The sequence below is a fragment of the Fukomys damarensis genome, unplaced genomic scaffold (assembly GCF_012274545.1).
Source record: "Fukomys damarensis isolate Sample0158 unplaced genomic scaffold, DMR_v1.0_HiC HiC_scaffold_17, whole genome shotgun sequence".
In the NCBI taxonomy this organism is placed as follows: Eukaryota; Metazoa; Chordata; class Mammalia; order Rodentia; family Bathyergidae; genus Fukomys; species Fukomys damarensis.
In genome coordinates, this window is record NW_022900929.1 from 26,866,478 (window position 1) to 26,893,927 (window position 27,450).

The 27,450-nt window shown below is 45.5% G+C and overlaps 1 protein-coding gene across 1 annotated transcript in view; it reads left to right on the top strand.

Moving 5' to 3' along the window:
* Window positions 1-27,450, top strand: part of Abca13 (ATP binding cassette subfamily A member 13) — a 337,625-nt gene that overhangs the window by 40,283 nt on the left and 269,892 nt on the right. Inside the window, exons 9-18 of the mRNA XM_010624894.2 lie at window positions 4,111-4,244; window positions 6,065-6,229; window positions 7,327-7,526; window positions 12,376-12,503; window positions 13,591-13,691; window positions 13,916-14,089; window positions 15,868-16,073; window positions 16,811-16,950; window positions 19,173-19,287; window positions 21,835-26,577. Coding sequence (XP_010623196.1) covers window positions 4,111-4,244; window positions 6,065-6,229; window positions 7,327-7,526; window positions 12,376-12,503; window positions 13,591-13,691; window positions 13,916-14,089; window positions 15,868-16,073; window positions 16,811-16,950; window positions 19,173-19,287; window positions 21,835-26,577 — 6,106 coding nt within the window. The remainder of the gene's footprint in view (window positions 1-4,110; window positions 4,245-6,064; window positions 6,230-7,326; window positions 7,527-12,375; window positions 12,504-13,590; window positions 13,692-13,915; window positions 14,090-15,867; window positions 16,074-16,810; window positions 16,951-19,172; window positions 19,288-21,834; window positions 26,578-27,450) is intronic.

Sequence of the window (27,450 nt, forward strand, 5' to 3'; positions counted from 1 at the left end):
ATCCACTCACTCACCCACCCGTCCACCCATCCACTCACCTACCCACCCATCTACCCACCCACCCATACACCACCCATACACCCACCCATGACTCTGTCTACTCATCTTCAGTAGATAAGCATTTACACTTCCTATGACCAAACACTACTGCATGCGGTGGGAATTCACAGCTGAATTAGGAAAAGCTCCTGACTGTCAGGGAAGTCAGGTTTTGTAAAGGAGGGAGGCATGTGGCCCGGAATGGGGGGATCTGACAGCTTCCTCAGGAAAGGCTTCTGAGAAGAGTTTTGAAGGCTGAGTCCTGGTTCCTCAAAGAGACTGGGAACATTTCTAGGGAAAGGGAAGGGAGTGCAGTGTGTGGGTCCTGCTGGGAGCTGGAGCGGAGTGTTGCTGTTTGCTGTTTCTAGGGTGTGGTGGGCAGTGACAGGAGGTGGCCCAGACAGGGTGCCCAGGCCAGGTCACACGCGGCGAGCAGAGCAGTGAAAGACCTGCTCCTGGGCAGGTGGGGGGTGGGCTGGAGGTGCCAGTCTGGGTGCTCAGGTGCTTGGGGCTGGGTCTTCCATCGGCTCTGATTCCCAAAGGCACTGTCTCCCTGGTACCACAAGACATCACTGAGTCTGAGTTCTGAGCATGGTCCAGCCGATCAGGGTGCATCTGTCACCCTGACCCCCCTGCTGTCCTGACCCCTGAAGAGGAAGGGTGTCTCTGCGTGCTCATGGGGGGAGGCCAGGCCAGTTCCCACTACCCCATCTTTCATCGTCACTGTGTTGCAGCAGCAAGAACCACTTCTCCTCCCTGGGAGAGTTCAGTGAGATTTTCAGTGACCTGGATTCCAATGAACTCATTCAGAAGCCCAGGGCTTTGCACACCACCCAAGTTAGAACAGTCTGTGAACCTTGCAAGTGGCAGTGTAACTGCTGCAAGGAATGTAGCTAGAGCAAGCAAGCAGCCTGCTCGCTACTTGCCAGCGAGCCAGAGCTAAGGGTACTGTTGCAGGCAGACTTCTGCTCATTATACTCCTCTTGTCTCCAAGAAAAGTGTTTTTGTTCAGCGCGCACTGGTTCCAGTGTGTGCAGGGGAGGGGAGAGTTGAGGCCGTAGGTCCAATCGTGTCGTCCACTGAAATTGTTCACTCATATGCTCTATGCATTCTGTTGCTTAGGAGTTTCAGAATCAAGGTTGACTTTCACTTTTAAAGAGTTATTTTATTTATTTTTATTTTTATTTTTTTTGGTACTGGAGATCGAACTCCTGACCTTGCGCTTATGAGGCAGACACTGCCACAAAACTACATCCTAGCCCTTAGGAATGACTGACTTTCTATTTTTAAAGTTACTGATAGACTGATGAGTTTTTTCTCTTTTCTGGAACTCCATGAATAACTAACAAATCTGAGAGCAGGAGGATGGGCAGTACCAACTCAGGCTTGGAAACCAGCTCACCTTGATGGGAATTCTGGCCTCATCTACAGGGCTGGCTTTGAGGGACTGCGTCTGCTTCCTCCTCGCTCAAGAGGGCATGATTATAGCATCTCCCTGGTACCGCTGCAGGGGCAACTCATACCAGACAGGGAAATGCTCAGCCCAGTGCCCAGGACTCTTCAGCATTCAAGGCACACTAGTTGTTTTTTATTTCATTGAGTTTATTGGTACTTTTTAGGTACTACAGTTACATTCATCACTGGGATCTTGTACTTTTACATGTTAGATCTTGGTTCTCGTTTTTCCCCACACCCCACCCTCTCTTCACCCCCTCCACCTCTCCCTATTTACAAACACTTTGTTTCCATTTTTTCCTTTTCTTATATTTTTTCTTGTTCCTTATTTCCTTTCCCCTGCCCTTCCTACTTCCCTTACACCTTTAGCTCTTTTCTTCATATTTCACATTATCATTTATACAATTTATATACAGTTATACAATTTACACTTTTAGTTTTTCACACCAGAGAAACTATTTGGTATTTACATGTGTGTTTTATTTATTTCACTTAAGAGTATGCTCTCAATATGCATCCATTTTCCTATGAATGACTCGTTTCTTATTCTTTATTGCTGAGTACTACATTTTATAGAAAAAACGCATCTTTATCCAGTCTCCCAACTAATGGGCAATTGGGCTGTTTCCAAATTTTAGCTATTACAAACACCAAGGCACACTAGTTTTAATGGGAGAAATAAACCCCTGGCCCCAGGATGTCCCACAGGGATAATCAGACTGGAGGCTGGGGGTCTTGTGTTCTTGGGATTCACCTTGTTTCAGTCCCAGTGCTGGGATCAAACACCTGACATACAAACCTTCAGGGAGGAGAGGTTTCAGAGCAGTCAGTCCGTGGTTGGCTGGCTCTGAGGCAGGCACCTCTGGAAGGGTGTGGTTGAGCAAAGCTAGTTGCTCAACCCATGGCATCTGGGAAGCAGAGAGTGGGGAGGGTCAGAGAGGAAGGGGATGGGGCCAGAGCACTCAAGGTCTCACCACTCCCGAGATGCAACTTCCCCAGCCCAGCCCCACCTCTACAGGCCCATTTAGCTGTTACCTGGACGGTGTGACTGCAGAGGAGGAGGTTGGTGGGGATCGAGCCTCTTCACCCCGTGAGCTCAATAGTCAGCACTAGCCAGTGCCCCATCTTCAATACCTTCCTGAATTCACCTTCAGCTTGATGTCTACCTTTTTTTGCAAAAGTCACGACTGTGCATCTAGCGTGTGGATCATGTGAGGACATGCATGTGGACAGGGCTGGGTGTCTGGTGGGCAGGTGTACAGTCCCAATCTGAGATGGGCCGGTTGCTGGGTCTCCAGGTGAAGGCTCATGCTGGAACATGTGTGTCGTGTTTGTGGTTGCTGAGATGTGCTCCTTGGAGGTTTCCTCAAGCCTGGGGAGCAGTTTCGGATTTACATTTTGGGTGTGTCTTTTCAAAGATCATTGCTGGAGAATTTGAGTAATTTTCCCATTTTATGCCTTGGTTACTCTAGAGGAACTTCAGCCTGTGACTGTCTGTCTGTCTTTCTTTCTTTCTTTCTTTCTTTCTTTCTTTCTTTCTTTCTTTCTCTTCCCTCCCTCCCTCCCTCCTTCCCTTCCTTCCTTCCTTTCTTCCTGTCTGTCTGTCTGTCTTTCTTTTTTGATACAGGGTCTCACTGTGTAGTTGAGACTGACCTGGAACTCACTATGTAGCCCAGGCTGGACTCTAACTCACACTGATCCTCCTGCTTCAGCCTACCGAGTGCTGGGATTACAGGAGTGTGCCACCACACCCGGATCACCTATGACTTTAACTAACTCTTAGAAATACAATTTAAAGCTCCCATAGTCTTTTATGTTATGACTATACTGTGATTTATCCCTTCCCTGATGCTAAATGCTGAGCTAGTCTTAATTATTTAATCAGTATAAAACCAATACAGTGACACTGTCATACATTAATTTTTGTTCAGTTATCTGGTGAGTTCCTTGAGATAGATTTTTAGAAGTGGAATTATTGAGTTCAGTGTTTTGAATTTTGTAAATATATTTTCAATTTTTCTCAAGAAACGTAATCTTTTATGCCGGGGAGCGTGTGACATCTCACTGTTCTCTGGGCAGCACAGCACAGGAGTCCTGAAATCCCCAGTTTCACTTTTGTGCAGATTCAGGGATCACAGTTGTCTTCAGTCCAAGCGTATTATGTAGGAAATTCTAGAGGGAAACCATCACTCAGCCTTCTCCATTGCATGGGTCCCTGGGCGATGTTAACTCTCACGCCGTCTACTGTGTTTTGCCTGGACATAGCCATTGGTGTGCCCAGTGTAACACGCTTCTGACACGCGGTGCTCGTTAGTCACTTCATAGCCGTCTTGGTTAGTCTGCCTAATTTAATTTAAACCCATTACAGGTGTGTGTATGTGGGAACACTGTGAGCGCAGGGTGTGGCTCCGGTTTCTGGTCTCCACTGGGGCCTGAGAATGTATTCCTGCAGACCTGGGGAGACAGCTGTACTAGCTTTGTTCCTCATTCCTGTTTGACGCCCAAAGGGTATTTTGCCTTTGTTTGCTTTTCCTTTAGCGGTGAAGATTTTCTGAGTCACTTTAGACATGTTGGAATATCACGAGCACTCACAGTAAACTCATTTTGCTGTTGCAGAGTCTGTTTACCACCTTTCTCTGAAGAACATGGTCTGGGACCTGCAGAAAGTACGGAGCGACCTCCGATCCCAGTTTGGTTTTGATGACCTTAAAACAGAACAAATCCTGAATTATTCAGTGGAGCTGCAGGAGGTATGCATGCTCGATTCCTTCCCGCACTCTTGGGTCTCTCCTTCAGCCCTCAGCTTCCACATGCACAGAAACAACCAGCTGCAGATCAAAAGCACAAGAAAAAGTAAACTGTACTGAACACGAACAGACCTTTTCCTTGTCATTAGCCCCAAAATTTATACCGTGTTTTCTCTATTCATGAACTTAATTTGTTCTATGATTGTGGAAAGAAATGAGTTTGGGAACCTACGTACCACTATGTAACAACTATTTCTATGGCATTTAGATGTAGGAAGATGTCTGAGGCCACAGAAAATACTACAGCATTTCATGCAAGAGACTTGAGCATTTGCAGATATTGAGACCGTTTCCTTGTTCGTGATGTCTTCTCCATCAGGACAGCTAGCCATGGCAGTCCGTCCTTTGGAGATCTCACCCTCTGACACCATTCTGTGTCCTGTCCTCATCAGTGAGGGCCCAGCTGAGGCACGGGGTCCACCTGATAGTCCAGGATGACCCCATGTTCAGTCTGATGACCGGCACCTTCGTTCCCTCTGTACCATTAGACCTCACTGGCTGTGCAGTGTGATAGCCACAGGAGCTGGGGGTTAGGGTGTCAGAGTCTTGGGGAGAGCATCACCTGGCTCCCCACCCCTCATGCGTCCCTTTGCTCCCTGGCTCCTGCCTCAGTTCCAGGAACTCCCCAAGTCCTACCTGGCACCTGCCTAGGTCTCCCCAGGGACCTCAGCAGGGCTCCCCTGGGCTGTGCCAGGATCCTCCTCACTCCTGCTCTGTGCCCATCCTCAGAAAATGGTTCATCCAACCCCATGTCTTCCACGAAGTCCCCATGGTCCCTTTAGCCTGTGCCCCATCGTGTTTTAACCCAGTGATGGGGAACGTGATGCTTGCACTCCTGATCTCCAGACATGACTGTGGGCGGGGCAGGCTTCCTTCCTAATGAAGAGACCCTGCAGCTGTGACTGTGACAAGGTTGCATTTTTCACCTGAATCTTGAAGGACACTGCAGGACCGATGAGCAAGCAGAAGTCTGATGCTTTCCTGTTGTTCTGTTGTCTTGGTCCCCTTGAGGAACATGTCACTAGTTACCACAGCCTGGGTGGCTTGTGCAGGAGGGATTTATTCCTCACAGTTCTGGAGGCTGAAGCCCAAGGCTGGTCTGCAAAGACTGGTGTGCGGTGACGGGTGACGTTCTGGTTCCCAGAAAGGAATCCTGTGTGTCTTCACACCTGTAGCAGTCAGCGAGTCCCTGGCCTTCTTCCATGCCGGCTGCATCCTATGGTGTGAGCTCAACTCGGGAGCCATTTTCCAGCCCTGCAGACTGTCAGCTTGGGGCTTAGGATTGCAGCATCTCCGAACTCCAGGGGCTCTCACGTGTTCACACTGCAGCAGCCACCCATAGTGCTTCTGAAAGAAATCGTGATAGGACTCCATGTTGGGGTGCAGCTAACCCCTATTTATACATAGGTAAACACGCCTAATTATACAGCAACTTTAGAGAGCTTGTGAAAAATAAAACAGATGCGATGCAAAATGTTAAACTGTTTCTGAGCCAGGACCCCAGTGTGAATCTTTCTGATTTTATCCATTTTGATAATTAGAAAAGAAAATGTTCCCAGCAAAGCAAGTTTGTGAGTCCAAGGATCCACACAGCGGACCTGGCCCATGTGTTTGCCTCATCCCTGTCCCACTGCTTCTGGAAAATCCGGAAAAAAGGATAAATTTTCCTCCTTAGCTACGCAGATTAGTTTTAGAAGCGAAACTTTCTGTGGAAAAAGACTTTCCTTCTGAAAAAACTTTGTTTTTTCCACTGTGGTGGCCAGTGTCCCTCAGAGAGCGACTTGGAGAGGATGGTGTGCTCTGTCCTGTCCCACACGTCCAAGGACGCCACTGAGCAAGAGGGCCACCGTGGAACCTGCCCACCCGAGCGAGCAGACGCCAAACACTACCTGATGCGCGCCATCAGCCGGCTGCGGCTCTGCGGACAGGTGCTGCCCCCGCCCCAGGCCAGCCGTGCGCAGTCTGCCCCCGGCCCCAGTGCCCCTCTTGCCCACTGATTGTGTCCTTCCCAGGGGAGAGGGACCACACACCCCGACGTTGTGCACACTTCTTCCATGGGGATCCCCAGCCTCGGCGTCACTCACCCGGGGTCCTTTGTAGATTGACACAGCAGAAAGTTAGGGGAAAATGGAGACGGTGACTCTAGGGTCTGTTTTCAAAGAGGCTGCTGTGGGCCCCGTGCTGCCTGCCTGCCCTGGCCAGCTCACAGTGCTGTTGTGGGGAGGTTATGAAGCTTGAAGCACAGCCCCTGCAGAGTCACCCCCATTCTCTTTATCAAGTGATACGTCCCCACTTCCTGTTTTCTCGCAAAGAACACCCCTCTGCCCTAATATGGGTCACTGATAAAGGTCAGAATCTCAAATCGTGGGTACAGTATCCTTAAAAAAAAATGCAGGTGTGATTGTTTGCTTGAGCTGGTGCGAAAGCAACCAAGGTTTTTTTTTTGAGATGATCAGAATCATTGCAGACAGGGCCACTGTGCTCTATGCCTTACCTGGGCCACACCCACATGAGGCTCATCAGCCCTGAGCACACTTCCCTGCGTGACATGAGTGTCCATGCGGCCTGACACTGGCATGGAAGAGCGACTTTGAGTGTGAGGAGGAGGAATCTGACGCTGCCTGTCTCGCACATTGCCACTTCTAAACCCACGTGACTGCACATGCCAGAGCATGGGATGGCACTTAAGTCACAGCAAATGCGTTAGTTTTCAGATTACATTTCTTCGTTTTAAAAATTTATGCTATTGCTTTTTTTCTGTCTTCCTCCTCTTTGAAGGAAAGAAAGAGGGAGGGGGCTGATTACAAAGCTTTGTCTACCCATTGTTGCAATTTGTAATCTTCAATTTCCTAGGAGAAATTTAATGCTAATGCAGTTTTTAACAGACATTTCAGTTTGCCAACAGAATTTAAAAACTACCTGAATGGTTGCCATATAGAATGGTCAGTCAGATAATTTATTTCTTAACTACATGCACTATTTTAAAGTTACAAGAATGGTCATCTTTTTGTTTCCAAATTTGCAGGTGTTTGGGCAGTGGCAGCAGGACGGCCTGCTTCAGAAGGTGCTCGCGGGTACTGCCCACAGCATCCAGGCCCTCAGGGACAGGTTTGAAGAGGGGGGCGTGCCGTGGAAGGTGGCAGAAGCCTTGCTTGCTGGACTGGTGCTCCTGAGTGACGCTTTGGCAGCAGGTGGCCCCAAAGACAGCCACACCTCTCCGCAGATGTAAGGCCCTTTTCCCTCCTCTGTTCACCAGCCTAGACAGCGCTGCATCTCCAGGAATGCACAGCAGCACTGTCAGAAACAAATTCTTTAAACCACTGCTAGACAGCGAGTTCCTGGTTAGTATAGGAAGCCACTGTGGGTCAGCGCCAGGAGTGACCTCAGCGGTGAGCTGGACACTGACTGGTCCAGGGGTCTGAGGCAGTGGGATGGAGGAGGGTGTTTGAGAGTGTCCTTTGCCTGGATTTTCAGTTTTATACTTTTGGCATGTTTTAAAATGGACACATACATTTTAGAAGTACCGATGAGTAAGGAGCTCTGCTTGTCTTGGTATTTAAACAGTGTATGCAGTCAAAGTATACACACAGGTCCAGAAATATTTCAGAGGTGGGAAAATGCAGGACTTGTGGTTTCTTCATTTTTAAGATAACCAGAAATAGTTCATCAAAATGGCCAATTCTGTTATAGAACGGGGTCTTTGTCCTCAAAAGGTTTGACAGTTTGCAGTGATGTGAATTTTATACTCCTAAAGTTAAGGCTCTCCTTGTAACTCAGTGGACCCCCAGAGTTCCTAGAGCACCTACGAATTGTGATAAACTGTGAATTTCAGATGTGGTCAGAAAAATGGCTAACAATGAATATTTTTTATTATTATTCAATATTTTCAACATAATTGAAACCCTATGTTATGTCTCCCACAGTTAAGTAATTTAATAAAATACCACTTTAATAAAGCCTTAGAAAGGAAAGGGTGTTTTGGTGGCTTCTTAGAGATTGTAGGGCTTTAATAACAAACCGAGATAATGGAGAGAGAGAGCTTCAGGCCTCCCCCCGACCCCATCGTGATGTAGGATGCTGGTGCTTCTGGGAGATGCGTTAAGGGCAGCAGCCAATCAGCAGCGAGGAGAACGGAATCACGCTCTCGGATTGGCTACTTGCAAACCTCCCGCTCCCCTCCCCCCAAAAAGAATTGCAAACGATATTTGCGGTTTCTGCAAAATTGTGCGGTTTTCTGCAATTAGTTAGATTCTAAGGAAGAATTCGCAAATGACTGAGGCCATGAACTCTGAACTGCAACTTTGCGAGGGTTTACTGTACAGCGAAAATGTTTCTCAATATTACCTCAAAAGATTGGATTTCAAACAGCAGAGCCCACAGGCTCTGGCTGTCTGTGTAACAAGGAAATGGAATAGAGACTGAAACGTATGTCACTGTGCGTAATGATGACACGGGAAGCAGCAACATCTCCCACCCTGTGACTGACCCCTTTGGAACCCAGCTAGGGAAGAGGATCTTGCTCTCTGGGTCCTCCTTCCTGACTCTCACCTTAGAGGGGCCCTGGGGCATGGAAGAGGAGAAGCAGTGGCAGTGAAGGTCCCATCAGGGCCATAAAGCTCCCAGAAAGTGTATGTCAAGGGCAGCAGAGTCACCTTGGAACACTGAGCTTGCCGGAACAGAGACGAAGCCTGGTGCTGTCAGTTGACTCGATGCTGCCTTGGGTACTGAAGCTTTCCCGCTGGCTGCTATGGGAAACGTACTGAGTCTTATGCAGTGCACATTGTTGGAGACCCCACCTTCAGTTATCTTAGTCACCCCACAAACCTTACCTGTCCTTGCTGTTCAGCCCAGGGACTGCCGCTCTCCAGCACCAACACGCAGTAGAACAGAACGCCAAGAAGCTCTCTGTGTCTCTTGGCTCAAGTAGGGACAGAGAAGCTAAAGATGACACTGCATTCTGGATCCAAGCACAGCTGAATCCTCCCTGCCTCCAGGCATGGTCTGTACCCCAGAGGCGGAAAGGCGAGGGCTGGCAATGCCTTCGCTCCTCCACCTGCTGTATGCATTAGGCAGGCAGTCGGCCCTGGAAACGGACTCTCCGTTTCTATTTGGATGCCCTTGTTATAGGGAGTGTAAACCTGCTGCCCATTGGCTGATTTGGTGCCATGCAAGATCTTCTGTCTCCTTCCTGGGCCTCAGTGGTGGCATCTCTAAGCTTTTTCTAGTTATGGATCGCTGGACTGCTGTAGACTTGGTGCAAGTCTGTCCCCAGGTTTCCTGTGGCTTCCTTTCAGAGGAGGAATAATCTGCTGGCACTGTTGGGCTGCCACGAGGATTGCAGAGAGACTCGGTGTGAGGTGTCCTGCGTGGGGGGAAGCCCTTCAACGCCATCCCCTTCTCCACGCTGCACTCACATCTGCTGATCTTGCTCTCCACCCTCTCCTCCACCTCTGTTGTAGTTTGGGTATAAACGGTCCCTGGAAGCTTCATGTGTTTTGAGGTGGGGCTCTTGGAAGGAGACTGGATCTTGGGGTGCTGTGCTCATCAGTTAATCACTGATGACTCCATAGCTGAATGTGCTGTTTGGAGTCTGGGCCTGGTCTGTAGGAGGCAGATCACTGGGGGTGTGGCCAGGAAGGGTGCATCTCCCTCCCTGGACCCTCCTTCTTTCTTTGCTCCCTGGCTGCCACGCATGGAGCAGCTTTCCTCCACCAGGCCCTTTCACCCTATTGTTCATTTTTTTTTCCCACCATATTGCTCTTGCTTTGGAGCCATTTGACCAGAGACAAACCATGAGCTAGGATAAACCTGTCTCTCTTCCCTTGAGTGTTCAGTGTTGTGTCCCAGCAACAAAGAAAGTGAGAGACAGTCTTTGACACCTTCTTCTCATAGATGCCCTGATTTTCTGACAGGGTTGTCAAGTGCGCCCTCACACACACCTCAAGACCCTGAAATCCCTTTCATTAACTATTTTTGGAGCCAGATTTTTCTTCTACTTTGATCAGAGCCTTAAGTCCCGTCCCAGTGTCAGTGTGTGTGGTGAAACCCCTGGGCTTCTCTCTGCCCCATACACGTCCTTGCCTCCCATCCTTGCTAGGGCCACCCTCTTCCTGTTCTGTCTCCTGAGCTTTCTCACTCACCTTAGTATTTTCTGGTTTTGTTGGACTCACTGATGTCTCTTTACCACTTTACAAACTCTACTGACAAGAGTCTGAGGCTCTGTCTTGGGGCCAGCAGTGTGCTGTGTGAATCTGTCCCCTTCGCCCAGTCTCCTGCAAATGTTTATAAGATGCACTTTCACCTTCGGCAGGAGACCGTGTCTTTCATCCTCAGCTCCAGTCCAGGAAATCACACTATGTTTCCTGCCCTGTCTCTATAACCAATTTTTCACATCATTTTCTCTTCTTATGTCATATAAGTGGGAATGTCACCAGGCCTTCGGTGTCCTTCTCAGGGCTTGGTGTCATTCCTGACCTCCTTACCCTCCTAGTCCCCTCTGGTCCTGCCCCTGTCCCCTCAGTTGGCAGAGGCAAAGAGCGCCTTGAGCTCTGGGGCAGTGTGGATGCTGGTGGGCTCTGGGCTCACAGAGGCGTCTGGGGGTGCCGCAGAAGGCCCCTAACCCTCCACACCTGTGTCGTTGTGAAGGACTTGGTTACAGACTTGACCATACAGTGCCTGTCCCTGCTTGTCAGCTTAAGGAAGATCAGGAACCCAGGTCCAGGGTCTCTGCCACACAGTGTATGTTTCCATGGGAAGAATAAAATAAAGTACAGTTGTCTTTCCTGCTTTGTAGCTTTTTGCATGATCCATTCCATTTCCTCCTTGGTATAATCTAAGCCCATTTCCTCCTGTGCAGGCCCAGGTCAAGCACCCTACTCTGGTGTCAGGCCAGGAAGAGAGGATGTATCTGTGGTGATGGAGGTGGGGACGGGTGGCCCCTACTGCCAGTTTCTTGTAGGACAGGTGTCATGGGCCCTTCTTGAGGCAGACAAATCCACCAGCTACCAGCTCCAGGGCTGCAGCAGCCACCTGACCCTCTTGCACTTAACCTAGGACTGCTGAGATGGTCTGCAGAGACCAGATCATCAAGGCGGCCAGGGGCTTGAGCCTGGGGTGTGGCTCCTGCCAGGGGAGCATTTTGCTTGTACTCCAAGTAGCCACCTCTTCTCTCCTTTTAGCTTGCTGTCCTTTTCATGGGGGACCCTGTGCTGGCCTGGAGACCCAGGAGGCCTGCAATCACTGCTCTGGGACAGTGCTGGCACCCACAGTGTGGCCACAGGGGCTGCTCCCTCTCCCACACATGCTTCCATTTCAGTTTTCTCTTGTTCTCAAACTCATTCCTTTCTAGCTTCTCCGAGTCACTTCCTCTATCCATGTGAGTGATACGTGACCCTGCCCCACACACCAGAGCAAGAGATGCAGTGTCCCTTCTATGCCTGTCTCCTCTGCCAGCCCCAGTGGGGCACACACAGGGAGGCAGAGGTAGCTGTCATGGGACCCCACTCAAAATCTTCCCCTGGGAACTTTTCTGCCCAGCTTTCAAGGTGAACATCTGAAAAGTACAGTCATCTTCTTCTGTGTCTTCAATGAGACTGTTCTGTGACAGGCCAAGCACTGCAGGGAGTAGTGGTGTCAGGCAGCTGGCTGGCTGCACGTGACCTTGGAAACTCTTACAGGTGTTTCTAGTTTTCACTAGTTAGGACCACTTTGATGGCTCCTGGAATCCACTCTACACCATGCCAATATATAGGCTCCAAGGCACATGGTTTAAAAATTTCACCTGCAACTTTATCCTAAACTTCACGGCTTTTACACATTGCTTGGGGTGCCCTTTCCCATTCTGGGTTAAACAGGAATGTTCAGTCCATCTTCAGTACCTAAAAGATTGCCAAATTGGCTGACTCAAACTGAACTTTGCCACGAATCTGGTCAGAGGATACATTGGGATTTCTGGTCTACGAGCACGTTTCCCGAAGCAGTGGGACGTTTTCCTTTGTGTGGAAGTCTCATTTACCTGGCTAATTGAGCAATTGGACTCTCTTCACTTCATTTCATTGCTTTCTTTTGCCCTCAGGTTCCAGCATCTGCAGACATTGCAGAGTGTGCTGTACCAGCTGCCCCAGTGGCCAGTGCTGGAGAGACTGCGGCAGCTGGACAGGGCCCTCAGGAATGTGATATCCCAGGATTTGCATTTTGTTCAAGGTAAACCAGCTCCAGCTGTCTTTGTCCCCAATCCACTAAGAGCAATCATGACCTTCATTGGGCAAGGGTCTTGCGGACTTTGCGCAGAGGCTGTAAGCCCTGGAGCTAGCTTATGCTGGCTCTGTACACACTTACGCTTGCCACACGGCCTTCGGGGCACTTCACACACGACACAGCAGCATGAAGAAAGCTGTCTCAGTAGAGGGCATATCTTGCTGCTCACCGAAGCAAGTCTGGAGTTTGGCTGCTCCGTTCACACCAGCACGCGCAGTTCTCCTGCTGGAGAGGGGCCTGAGTGCTGTGAATATGTGAATCCTTGTGCTCTGTTTCCCTGCCCTCTGCTCCTTGGTGTCAGAGACAGCCTGTCCCTCGGAGTGTGCACGGTGCACGTCCTGAACTTTTTTCCACTGACTCTGGCAGGTCTTGTTCCTTCTACCCTCTTTTGATGAAAGTCAAGTTTGCACTTAAAAAAATTTTTTTTAATGATATATCTTGTTTCTTCTCTTTTTTCATTCATTAATTTTATTGGTACGTTTTAGTTATAAATATGCTGACATTCATTATTGGCAGTTTGCATCTTTACATAATCTGTTTTGGTTCTTATTTTTTCCCCCATTCCCCTGCCCTCCCTTCACCCCCTCCCCCTCCCCTATTTACATTTTTTTCATTTTTCTCATATTTATCGCTTTCCCTTCTTTCCTTTCCCCTACCCCTCCCACTTCCCCTTCCCCTCCCCCTCTGGAACTTTTCTTCCTATTTCACATCATCTATTATGCACTTTTACCCAGGTAGGCTAGAGCCTTTTTGTCTTATGGAGGTGAGAAAAGAAGTGAGCAGAGATGTTGCTGTAGAGGCAAAACTCTCCTATAATGAAGAACCCATACTCTTGCATCTTCAGAAAGATTAAAAAGGCATTGTAGTGACTCCACTTTCCTTTCTAAGGACAGTAATGAGATGTAGGATAACAGGTCATGTTTACTGAAATGCATACTTTTAGAATTCAGTCTATTGATTCATGGCCATGCATAAAATTCAGATTTGGACAAGAAGCCTAACTGGAGTGAATATTACATTCTCAATCTTGCAGAAATCTTTACTCATCTGGAGACTTTGGCAAGCACTTCTTTACTGGGTGGACCTAACAGTTGGAAACTAGAAAAGGATGTGTTTTTTGGTGGGTTAAAGCAGGTAAGTTACATATATTACAGTTTCCATAAAACATTGAAGAAGATTATGCAAAATTGGTCTTTGCCATTGTGGGTTACACCAGCAAAATAAAGAGCAATAGGCAAGTTTTCACAGACTTCAATGTTGCATTTTAACATTTTTTATTGTTGTAGTTCGTGAGTCCATGGAGTGTGTGGCTGAGCCTCTCTGAATGCTGTCTCTTTCCATGCTTGTTCATTTTGTAGATGCTGATGAGGAATGCTACCACTGCCTATCTTCATGGATGCTTTTCTGAGGAGGCTTCCACATTCCCTGGGAATTCCAGCATCTGGGGGGTCCCCTGGGGACTATTGTGCCACCATACCTCCTTGAATAAGACTAGAGTTTTTAACAGGCTACTTGATAGAGTGGAGAATGCTGTAAGTATCCCACCTTCTGACCTTGTCCCAGAGCACTCAGTGAGCTGGTGTTAAGTGTTAAACTCTCACCGGAGATGCTAAAATTGAACCTGTGTTTTTGACAAGGAAGACTTGAAATCAGCCCACACACTTACAAGAAGCTGGTCAATTGAACTGCAGCTGCCCCTCTATTCTCCTGCTTGAAAGAGTGCCCCCCCACCCAGCCAAAGCCTGCTGGGCTTTCCCCCCAACCTTTCAACCATGCGCCTCTGCCCCTGTGGTTTCTGATCTCTTGCGCTGCTCCATGTGGGAAGAGAAAGGGAGGCCTAGCTTTGATGCTCGGTCAGCTGGTTGCAGGAATGGTCATTGCCCGCTTTCATGGTGCCAGGCTTTGAAAATCGTGCTCCCCCTGGCTGGGAATGGACTTCCTGTGCCGAGAGCTCACATGGAACTATGGAAAATTTAGCACTTTGTTTGGAAAGATTACTGTTTCAAGTGTAGCTCCTATTTTTCTTACTGAGAACTAAAAGTTATAATGTTGTTGTGTTTGTCAGTAATTTTTTTCTGTAAGAATTACCTGTTTCTTGTTTTAAACATCTTCCTTATATGCCATGAAATAAAACCAGTGAAATACTAAATGATGGCACAGCCAAATGAAAGCTGAGATAGTAATGTGCGTAGTTTGATGCACTCAGTGCTTTTTGCCATCTGCACTACACAGTGGCTGCTGAAGGGAGCAGAACGTGAAGCCACTGTTTCAGCTTAGCAGGGTATAGACATGAGTGACAAGGGACTGGCTCCTGCACATCTTCCCACAGATGTGTGTGAACCTTCAATGAGGCATGGGAATCTGGATGCAAGAAGTTAGAGGATGCTAGACAGAGAGAAAAAGGTCTTAGAAGTCAGGCAGCCACATGGAAAACCATAACCTGTTGCACATCTGCCTTCCTGCTAGAGGGTGTAAGCTCTTTCCTGGCAGAAAGCCTATTCTGGATTGCTCTATGTCTACACAGCCTGATGCCTAGCCCACACACAGCTGGGACCCACAGGATCTGCTGCAGGTGATGCGTATTTCTAGGTCACATATATATGATAATGTTTAGTATCCCTAAAAAACCACCCCAAAGGTCATAGACCAGAAGCAAACACATTCTCCTCTCTCATGGCTGCAGGGCTGACAGGGCTCAGCTGGGTGGTTCTTCTTGTGTTATTCCCAGTGCTCCTTCTGTGGCTGTGGTCAGACGGCCCTGGGGGCTGGACTTTGGATGCTCAGCTGGGACAAGAGGACTGCATCATCTCCTCCATTGAGTCTCAAGGTCTCTCTTCTCCATTTAGTCTAGCAGGGTAGCTAGATTTGTCACATAGCTCTCCAGGAACCCCAAAGTAAACCAGAAGGGAGGCTTTAAAGCCTGTGATTACGGCTCAGAAAGTATAGAATAGTTGCCACAGGTCCCACCTGCTGAATCTTATGGATTAAGGGGAGGCGGAGTCCAGGCTAGACTGACTGTGGAAGGGGTATCAGGAAGACTGGTCATTGGGGCCATGTGGGAGACAAGCTGATGCATGTGGCTGTGAGACTTGGGGTCCCTACCTCTGGGTTTTATTTTGGTGTCTGTAACTGAACATGAGTAAAGATTCCAGTCCAGACCTGTGCCTTGAGGATCTATCATCTTACGGGGTGTGGTCTTCGGAGCACAGTTTGAGTGGAACACTTGATGAGTGCAACTATCACTACATCTCAAATATCCACATTTGCATGGCTGAATTTATGACAAGTGATGTTTTCTTTTCCTGATAAGGATCATGTTTTGCAAGAAGCCATTGCTGGGCACACAGATACTCTGGTTTCAGACCCTGAAGTGCATCCAGGCTGGCAGGAGCTTGAGAAGCAGCTGTTGAAAGTGAACCACTCCTGTTCTTGGCTCTTCCACTTGCTAGAAGCTGATGTCTCTCCTGGAACCAGTGACTCTGCTGGTGGCTGTGAGCAGCAGCTGGTCTCCACCGTGTAAGTACATCATGGACAGAAAGCCTCCCAACACGATGCCATCAGCCTGAGTTCAGCTGTTCCCTTTTACTGGGAGGACTCTGCTTCTTATTAGTATAATAGAATGATTTAAATTTATTTTAAGGAGATTAACTTTTTGGTCCTATTAGAAAGCATCTCTGCACTATACTTATTAAATAATTCACTGAAGTTTAACTGTTGCTGTAAGTTTTCATAAGAAGTCTAGACCCTGTGTGGGCCATGATTTAATGTGATCTACGTTCTTGTTATTACATGGGCAGAATTCTTACCTTAACTGCTGGTGGAATGCTGCTGTGAGGAGCCATGATTTTCCAGGAATTTTGACTATGCTTATTTTATGGTTGGAAATTTTAAGTGTGATTTGTTTTCATTTTCCTCGCCTTAGGTAGCTCATAGTCATATATGTCAACTAGGGAATGTATTTTTCTTAGACTAAAAATCCATTCCATATTATGGTCTTTATTTTCTCTGGATTTACTCTCAAACTTTATGTATGTCCATAAATAGTTTTCTTTCATTTTTGAAAAAAATAGTTTTCTTTCATTTTCAAATGTATAAACAAATAATTACTAAGTGAACTATTTCAAAGATTCGAATTTGTTTTATAAACCGACTGTCAGGCACTTGTGTATATGTATGTTTAGAAGGTTTATAAAGATCTGTTATCTGGCAAAACATTATTGTTTTAGTTACCTCTGGATTCTTTTTGACTACAGAATATTTCATATTCTTGAAAGAGCACAATTGTCCCTGGGACAAATGTCCTACTGGAAATCCTTCCCAGAGTTTATCAGGAAGACTTGTGAGATGGCTCGATACGTGAACACACAAGGAAGTTTCCCAAACAATCTGTCAGGTAAGTCAGTGATCTTAATGATAGTAGTGTGAAGTAAGGTGACTTAATGAAAGATTATCATAATTCCTGGTGGGAGCATAAAATAGAAGGCTATTTAAGTATGGTTTGTTGTTGGGTTCAGTTTTTTCCTATCCTGGCCAGAATGTCTCTGCACTGTTTCTAATAATGACACACATTGCCGTCAGAATTGTCTTGGTTTAGAGGAACGTTATGAACACTGATCAATCATGACTCTGCTCTCATAGTAGTCCTTCCTGTGGGGCCTGCTGTCTGGATTGAGCACTAAGTCCATCTTTCACTCTGGGAACACCTCAGGCTGAGCAGAGTCCTGTGTAGGAAGTTTTTCTCTACTCTCATACTCAACTCTTGCAACTTGTATCACCAAACATGTGGGTTGTTTTTACACCAGGCCTTTTTTATTTTCTACTCCAGCTGTCCTAGAATTCAATCTAGTTCTGATACCATCTGCCTGGAGATCATATCAGATTCTACAGGATGAAGGCTGTGGAAATCCCACAGGCTGTCCCCATGTCAGATGACAACCCACATCTGGGTCATGCTGGAGAATGAGTAGAATTTGACAGGAAGAAACTGAGAGATGAATGTTGAGATATTTGCTTGGTGTAGTTTCTTCAGTCACATAAGACTTGAGAAGTTTTCCATATGAAAAATTTAATTATTAGGGCTTTGAGTAATGAGCGTATTATAAAGCAATTTTGATGTTGTGTAGCGAGAGGGTAGCTGACCCTTGGGCCAGATGAATAACAGCAGATGGATCAGCAGACTGTGGGTCCCTTGTTTTTGGCTTGAGTTGCCTGCACCATTCCCACCTGATTTGCTTATATCCTTGCTACTTGAAGTGTGGTCCTAGGGTCAACAGCACAAGTAACATGTAGGATTTTTTGAGAAATGCAAAACTGTGGCTCCCTTTCAGACCTAGCCCAGAGTCATCTGGGCTTTCAGTTTTCCTGGGAAGATGGTATTTCAGTAATGCATGACTTAGTGACAGGAATATGTTCTGAGTCATTAGTGAATGTGTCCCAGTGCAAACACCATAGCGTGGCTTACTCAGATGGGGCTGTGTGGTACGTGCCATTGACCATGTGGCCTGCCACCGACTGACACAGCACCGTGTGACTCATGGCTGTAATTACACATCAGTTTCTTTGGCGGACATAGGGCTGTTCAAGCCATTCATTTCTTCTTGTGTGAGGGTTGGTAGTTGATGTCATTTAAGGAATTTATCTTGTTTCTTTTTTTAATTTTTTGTACCGAGGATTGAACTCAGGACCTTGTGCTTTTGAGGCAGGCGGCAGAACCACTGAGCTAAATTCCCAGCCCAGGAATTTATCTCTTTAATCTGCATTGTCCAACTTAGTTTCATAAAATTTAAAAATAATATTTCATTGCTATTATTTAAATATACATATAATCTGTTGATTACATGTTGATGGTTTTGAAAGAACAGGCCCTTGGTTTGAATGCTTTTTCCTTTTTCTATTTCCTTGTTTTTTTTTTTTCTGATTTTCATTCATTCTTTCTTACATCTACTTTAGGTTTACTCTTCATTTCTAATTTCTCGACATGGAGGCTGAGGTCATCAGGCTCTGGCTCTTAAGATGTTAGGAAGTGCTGGCGAGGTGACAATCTGGCCCTCAACATTGCCCACAAGTGATGGGAAGCTTTGTGTGTACTCTACATGATGGTTAATGCATTTAGAATTGTTCAGTGTGGCCATGGAAATAGAATGGGCTTCTCATCTTGGTGGTCACTACGCACTGTAACCTTTGGTCTTTCTTGGGAAGGAACTGCCTGGTCTCAGCTGGTTTCCTCTAGGCCTGTGCCAGTTTGTTCTCGGCTGTTTGCTAGAGGGAAGCACACGCCGGGCTATTGATGCCTCTGTGGTCTCTGGTCCTGAGTACTCTGGCTGCCTTTCCAACTCTCAGCTGCATCGCCTTACATTTCCAGGTTCCAGGTCTCTTCTTTCCCCTTGGGCCATGACCTGAGCTCACACTGAGGGCCCCAGTGGGATCACCTTAGGTCTCACCTTATTTTCTTTTCGTCTTTCTTGGCTCAGTGTTGTCCATTCCTCAGAGGGTGGTAACTCTTCCTCTTGGCTGGAATGGGCTGCAATCAAGAGTTAGAGAAACATCTCTGACACTTCCCACTTGACTGGATTTGTCTGTTATACCTAATTTTGATGTCAATATATTTCTGTTTAGCTCTCTCTGAGGACTCCCCTTGTTATGCAGAAAACATGGATTGGAAAGTCATCAGTGATAATTATTTTGCCTTTTTGAATAACTTACTGACATCGCCAGGAACTTCCACATCCAGGTAATTATTAGAATTCAGCTTCCAGGTCTTCATTTACCTATCATCTGAGGATCAGCAAAGGCTTCTTTAATATTTATGAGCTTGATTTAGACATTGACACAGTGTTGCATATTAGATACCAAATTATTATTTGTTTATAAAATGTATGACTCAAGTTTCCAAGGGCTTTGAGGAAATGCAAATTATAGAGTAATAAAATTTTTCTTTCATAGCAATGTGATTAGTAATAGACACTAAAAGCCAAGCATTTCTTTGAAAAACTGTGTCATTTAGTTGCTTAGAGTGTAGACATGAGACCAGTGACTCAGTCTCTGGTATTTCTGGAGGCTTTAGGCCCAGAAGTGATCTCTGGAAGTAAATATACCAGATTTCTTCTGCACAGCTATTTTAGCACATGTTTTGAGGGGGGGTTTTGTATATGGCTATGGACACTATGCCCAGTTTAAGAGCACATGTTGCTGTCTGTGGGCTGCAATCGAACTTAAAGGGACTGGAGCTTTACAGTAGAACAGGGCCCTCTGACCTGTGAGTGGATCCGAGTTAACTGTGAAGTTCCCCAAAAACCCAGGTGTCGTGCTTCACCCCAGATATACTGAAGTCTCTTGCTGCGTGTATAGTCTGCGTTTCTGCATATTTACCAATTCCATAGATGGTTCTGGTGTACACCAAGTTGGAGAACCATTCTGTGACGTGTATCTAAATCCTGAGATTCATCAGTTGGGGAGACTGAGCCTTGCTTGAAGTGTGTACACATGTAGGCCAGGGTGGCAGACTCCCTGGGAGCTGGTTCCCTGCTTACGTCAGATGCATGTCAGATACATATTCCCTTACTTTCCTGAAAGTCTCAAAACCATCTTGTAGCTCCAGAGAGACAGCAGCTAAAGCAGTGTAGATATACCAAGGACGTGTTAAATGTTGTATCTACAAAACAAGGTCATATAATATATCTCTCGAAAGATGGTAGTGAATTAGATGCTGATATAAGAAATGAAAACACGTTAGAGACAAAGTACAGTTACTATTAGGAAGCTGCATTCCAAATGAAAATACCTGGATCATGTCTGTTTGTATCACTTGCCAACGGTGTGAATCTGTTAATTAAAAAATGGCAATAGCGCTTTCTCCGTGAAGTGGACATAATGCTGTGGACCTCAGCAGGCTGCTGTGACAACAGACTGATGCCACACTTGCAGGAATGCCTCATGAGCTGTGAAGCGAGTGGACCTATGTGTTGCAGCTGCTGCTGGCCCTGACTCCCACGCTGGGGTTAGTGCACAATCGCTGCTCTGTAGCCCTCTTGGTTCCCAGCACTGCCATACCTGGGCATTACCTTCAACAATGCATGGTCCCTGGCATGGTGGCCATTTTTGCATAATGTGTTTTTGTGCAGGGCTGGACTTAACCTAGGTTTATACTGAATCCCTAATAACAGATGGGATTTTTTCCCCAGAAATTGCTTTAAAATAACCATTCTCTCTCCTACAAATAACAGTTAACTAAATGAAACCTGTATTGTGTGTGTGTGTGTGTGTGTGTGTGTGTGTGTGTGTGTGATCTCAGCTGTGGAAAAGTAATAACAGTTAACTAAATGAAACCTGTATTGTGTGTGTGTGTGTGTGTGTGTGTGTGTGTGTGTGTGTGATCTCAGCTATTTGGAAAAGATCACTGGCACATTTTATCTTTTCTGTACCTACCTTGCACCAGAGAGTGCAGAGTTGGAGAAATCAGAAAGGAGTCCTCCCTTCCAGGCATGAACACTAAGAAAAGGCTGAATACCCTTATCCTCAGTTCTGCACTCCCAGGAAGTTGGCTTCAAAGCCGTGCAGCAGAGTTGTGGCCTGTACCCGTGTGAGGCTGGCCTGAGTCTGGTGACCCCATCTGGGGATACAGTAGTGTGGCTCTGCCAGAGGGTCAGTGTGTTCAAGGTGAACCATGCAGACTCCCTGACATCTGAACATGCTTGAAACACCATCGATTTCCAAAGCGGCTGTCTCTTCTGAGTGAGAAGTTAGTTCTGTAAAGGGACACTGGCCATAAACTCTGAGCTGCCATTCTGAAAACACTTCACATTTTAAAAGGAAACACCTAGAGAGAAAGCCCACCTACTGTAAAGGAGCACTAGTGCTGCTGCTGGAACAGGGAGTCCCAGCCTGTCCTTTAAATGGTGCTGGAACCGTGTGTGAAGCAGCCACTCTTTGGACTTTCTTGATAGCCTGAGACATTTTGAATGAAATGTGAAAACGAATCCTAAGATTCTTCCTACAGAAACAGCAAACTTATCTTTAGCAGTGAACATCCTTTGTGAATTCACAGAAGCAAAAAATTTAGAATGTTTTTTTCTGATTGTAAGAAACATATTTTAAGTTCACTATACACAGCTGCATTTTGGATTTCTAAAGCACTTTTAAATGCTCACAATCTGTTGAGAAATGTACCATCTAGTAAATGTTTCATTTAGGGTTACTGTACATTATTACTATCTTAGCAAGTGAGTATGCTGAACTCATTTTTCTTTCTGATACTAAAACTATTCTATTAATGTTGTAGGGTCTTCAATTTCACAAAGTACCTTCTAGTGCTGGAAAAGAAGTGGCATGCTCATGAGGATGAAGAGATGAATGTTCTTTTATCATTTGTGAAGTTTTGGGAGGAATTATTGTTGCCTAATCCTTTTGAATCATCTAGTGGTCATGAACTCCGTAACCTCCCCTCACTCACTGAGAATTTCCTGAATGCAAGTGCTTTGTGGGTAAACTATTCAAACAATTTAGGGAGAAACTCATCAACAGCTGATGCTCAAAAGCTTTTGGAATTTGGCAAAATGATGATTGAAAAATTGCAGACTCATGAAAGTCCCTGGATGGGCAAGGCATACAAAAATGCTTTGAGAGTCATGGAATTAGTACTTTTGGAAATTAATCCCAAGCTTCTAGAGTCATGGCTCTATGGCATTTTAGAAGGAGAAAGAGATAAATTAGAAACGTTGTCTACGATTCTAAATTTTTCTGTTCCAGAAAATGAAAACATTCTGAGTCAGAATTTTAACTTTTCCCAGTTGTTCTATTCAGACTGGCTGGAGTACCCCCCTGTGAATGTGGATTTTGTACATTTGAGTAAAACTATAATAAGTAGCCTCCATGACTTTGGCTTTCTCACTCAGGAAGAAATCTCAGAAGCACTGGATATAGTGTATGCTATCAGAAATGCATCTGATCTTTTCTCAGCCCTTTCTGAACTTCAGAAACAAGAAATTGATAAAATTTTGACTCATGTCTACCTAAATGTCTTCAGAGACAAGGATTCTGCTTTACTTCTGCAACTTTATTCTTCATTTTACCAATACATTTACAGATTCTTGAGCCTTCAGAATAGAGAGCCATTGCTAACTTATCTCACCCAAATCTCACAACACATTTTGGACCTTGTAAAGCAGTTGAATTTCCAAGACATCAGAAAAGCATTTGCCTCTTTGTCTGCGATTGCTGAGGCTCTTGGGGGAATTTCTGGAGAATCTTACTGTGAGCAGTTGCTTTCAATTTTTAAGTTTTTGGAGCTCCAAGCCCAATCTCTGGTGTCTACAGAGGACCAGGAATTGAAAGTGATTCATGCTACTCTGACAGGCCTCAAACAGCTGTTTAAGGTCGATGAAGATTTTCGCCTCTCATTAGCACAGTACGTGAGCCAACTCTTCTTCAGTGGTTCAGGGGATGCACAGTCGGGGAGTAAGTGCTTTGTTTTGGATAGCGAAACTATTTCTTCTGCAATCCATTCAACATCCGAGGGGCCTTCACTTATCCTCCCATGGGCACAGATATTTTCAGCCCTGTCACCAAATGTCAGTGTGTTCAGTGAGTTTATGGCCGTTCACTGTACTGTTTCGTGGCTTCAAATGTGGACTGAAATCTGGGAAAGCGTCTCCCACATATTGAAGTTTGACACGAATGTTTTCACTTCTCTTCATGGTGGTCTCACTCAACTTTTGGGTGAATTGGAAAATGATATGAAAATTTCTAAAAGCTGCCAAGGACTTCTTCCCACCCATTATGCTGCCAGACTCCTCTTAAATTTCTTTCAAAATGTAACCCATGCTGATGGGCTCCATGTTGGAGATGGTTTTCTGGATGTTAGGAATCTTTGGGTGGCACTAGGTGATGCATTCGTTACAGTAAAATCACTGAACCCAGACCAAATAGAGCGATCTCTTTCCACCATGGAAACGGCCTTGCATCACCTGAAGATGTTCCCACTGGACACGAACACAAGCCGAGACTTTTTCTATTCCCTGCTTGATGTTTTCAGTGAGTTAAGCTGTCCACCCGAATATCTGGGTAGAAAGGCAGAGCTGATAAGTCGCTTCCTTTCAAACAATCTCACACATTATGGAGCAGAGTTTGGAAGAGTCACCACTGAGCTGAGAGAGACAATGTCATTTCTGAGACACGTGTCACACGATGGAGATTTAGCATCCTGTGCTGGTGTGTTCCGAGATCTTACTGAGTTGATTTTGGAAGGTGGCTTATTACAGGCAAATGCTTCCCAGAGGATGCTGCAGATTCTGGCTGTGTTAAATTCCACATTTTCCTCAGAGAACACTGTGAGGAGCCTGCGAGGCTGCATTGACGTCTCGAACCATCTGTACTCGATGCATAACTCAAGTCTTTCACAGGGTCTCCTTCCCAGGATTTTTGGGAGTTCCCCAGATATTGAAACCAAAATGAACTCAACATTGAAAATTATAACTCGGGTATTAAATATAATGAAACCTCTTTGTTCTTTGAATGAACCAAATATAAGCTGTGTAAATATTTACTTGAAAGACATGACTGACGTTCTAAACACCATACTTGCTACAGTCTTTGAAAAAGAAAAGGTACCGAAATTTGAGATTTTACTAGCTCTTTTAAATGATTCTACGAACCAAGTGAGAATGATTATCAAGAACTTAACAAGAGACTTTGATTTTGCCTCCCAATCTAACTGGAAAAACTTGAGTGGATTAATTCTTAGACCCATGGAAGTGTCAGGTGAAATTCCTAATCCATTTCAGAATGTTTGGCTGCATTTAATAGCACTGGGGAAAGACATTCACAAGCTTATGCAAGACATTTCCCCTATCATCCTGGAAAATATTTCTCCTACAACTGAAAAAATCTTGAGTCTATTTGCCACCACCGTAAAGGAAAAGGACATAAACCGTTTAGGCAAGTCGCTTTATCATTTCGCTAATCACCTTGCCCTCAACTTACCTGGTAAGCTCCAAAATTTATCAGAAATTGTTCCACATGAGATAAAGACAGCAGTGGGTCTTGGGATTCAACTGGTAAGGGATGTGTTCAACTCCTTAATGCCCATGGTTCGGCACAATATTCCAGAAGATACAGGTCCCTTTCAGGTTTTGAAGCAAGTGTCTTCTCTCATGCGCAGTCTCAGGGCGGCAGACATAGATCTCTTAGTAGAGCAGGTGGAACAGATTAGTGAAGGCCTGGTGGGTTTCTTTAAGAATCTCAGTAGACTGGGCACTGATGCTGCAGGGGTCAACTTGCTTGTTGGCTTGATGGAAAAATTGACAGATAGCTCGCGTTCTTGGAATGTTCACCTGCTCCTGAGGCTCTCCCGCCTCTTTCCCAGGGAGGATGTGAACCTGGTGGTGCACTTGTATCACGCTCTTCCTCATGCCGCAAGGCTCCTGGAGAGAGTAGCTGATAAAAACCTCACGGAGGGCCTGAAGGATATCTATGACTTCACGCTCCTTCACGGCATTAGCATTGCCAACATCTCCAAGGAGGACTTCGCCATTGTGATAAAAGCTCTGCTGGACACCATTGAACGAATATCAGCCCAGCCCGCTCTTGTGTCAGAGGCTTTAACATGCCTTCCTGTGCTTTGGTGCAGGACTCCTGCAACTCCTGGATCTCTGCGGAACCCTGAGTTAGTAGGCTGTGGTGTGCAGGGCCATGTGTCTTCTTCCTTTTATGGCAAAGTGGCCAGTGTGCTGGACCGTCTCCACCTGTCTCACCTGGGGGAGGATTCACAGTGTTCAAAGCAAAGTTTCCGAGTGGAAATGACTAGGAAAGCGGTCTGTGTAATTCAAGAGCTAGCAGACTGGAACTCCATTTTTCTGGAGCTGTCCGAAGTCTTCCATCTTAAGACTCCACTGCTGAAAACTGTGCAGGAATTTTGGGACAAAGTGTTACCTTTTGTCCCACCTTCTGGAAATCAGAGTAATGGCAGCATCCCTGACTTCTGTCCTGGTGGTCCTATTAAACAAGTTGCTTTGCAAATCATAGAACATCTCATAAGGGTCAATTTTACAAAAGTTACTCCTGGTGAGAATATTCTTGGTAAACTGGTTAGTTTACACAAGATTCTTAATATTGCCGAAGCTACACAGACTGCTTTTCAAAATAATGTTTCCTTGCATTTGGAAAGGATAATCAAGTCGATTTCTGAACACTGGAACCTGGAAAACAGAATTCATCATCTGGCCTCTCCATTCATGAGCCTTCTGAGTGGAAATCGCACAGGTAGTAGTTTAGAAGCATTAGCAAGTTTTCTTGATCTAAGTGAAGTAGCCCATAACTTTGAAGAACTGTGGCTGGACTTCCAACAAACCATGGGAGACCTGACACATGACGTTAATATTCAGCACCTTTTGTCTGAAATTGACAAAGGAATCCAAAGTATATATTCAGTGGCCCTTCAGAACACAACTTTACAGCTTTCCTATTTTCTAGAAATTCTCAATTCATCATCATTGAAGATGTTGGAAATTACCAAACATTTTCTCCTGGTCACAAAAAACTGGCTTCATGAATATGCAAAGGAAGATTACTCCAGACTGATACAAATGTTCTTTGTTCCTGTGTCCAATGAGGGTTTCAGGGACAATAGAACTGTGTTGATTAAAGATGTTGCTACGGTTTTGGGCTATCTGAAAAATATTTCTAGGGGAAACAATTTTGATGTTGTCTTTCTTTCTCCCCTGCTACATGGAGAAAAGCTGGTCAATTTCTCATTTGTTTGGTGGCTTCTTGAAAACATAGTTGATAGTTCTCAGGAAGCAGGTCCACGTTTAAATGACACTGACCTTCCCACAATGAACCTCCTTAACCTCCCCTTGAACCACACATGGTCAGTGAAGGGTGGGAAAGCAAGTTTCTCTCCAAGACGCTTGGTGGATTTTGTGGATCAGCTTCTGAAGATATTCTTTTCCCCGCTCCTAAAGAAAAATTTGGACAACGAAATATCTCTTCTGCTTAAAGACTTGTATGAAGAGACTGCAGAGAGGAGGTGAGTTTACTTTGGCTTTATTTAGAACATGTAGTTCTATATCTCAAACCACTTTATTTTTTGAATTATAGAAGTGGCAAGGATAGCACTTGTCCCTGTAATACCTTTAAATTCTCTTTGAAATAGATCTGTTCGTGAGCATTTTGTAGAAATATCAAGGTAAAATAATTTTGGTGTTGTCATTTAACTAGTGAACATTTCAGTCTAGCCTAGGATAAGGAATCACATATTCTTTCATTTTAGGTTACAAAGACAGTGATGACACTGTTTTATATGGAATTGAAAAATTAATTTTTATGGCAGCACAGTGGTACCTTGGTTCACAAACTTAATTCGGGTCACAAACCAAATTTGTTGCGAACCAAATCAAATCCATTGGTCAGGTTCAGTGTTGACCTTATTGGTAAATTTGATTTGGTTTGTGACCATTTTGGTTTGCAGCCAGAATCTTGGAAAGAATGAAGTTTGTGAAGTAAGGTACCATTGTATGCACAAATGCAGTGCAATAATTTAAATTGCTTCATTAAAAATGGAGGGCTTTCATGTTTTCAGTCCACTTAATCTGTTGTGATGTTTTTATTTGGAAACATTAAAATTAATAGTTGCTTTCTTTATTCATGTATCTTGTGAAATAGCTTAGAATCTTACTAGTGAAAATGCTGAGGGAAACTGCAGTTTGTTCTGTGTTGTCAGTGAGGGCTCCCGTCCTCTAAGAACTCATCGATGGAATCAGGTTCGGGAATCTGGGGGCTGGATAAGCAAACCCACAGTCAGTAGGACCTGTTACTAGGAGGGCCGGTCCCTGCCAGTGGCTGTTGGCTCTGCGGGGCAGGGAGTCTCATGTCCTCTACTACAGCCTAGCAGCTGATGTTT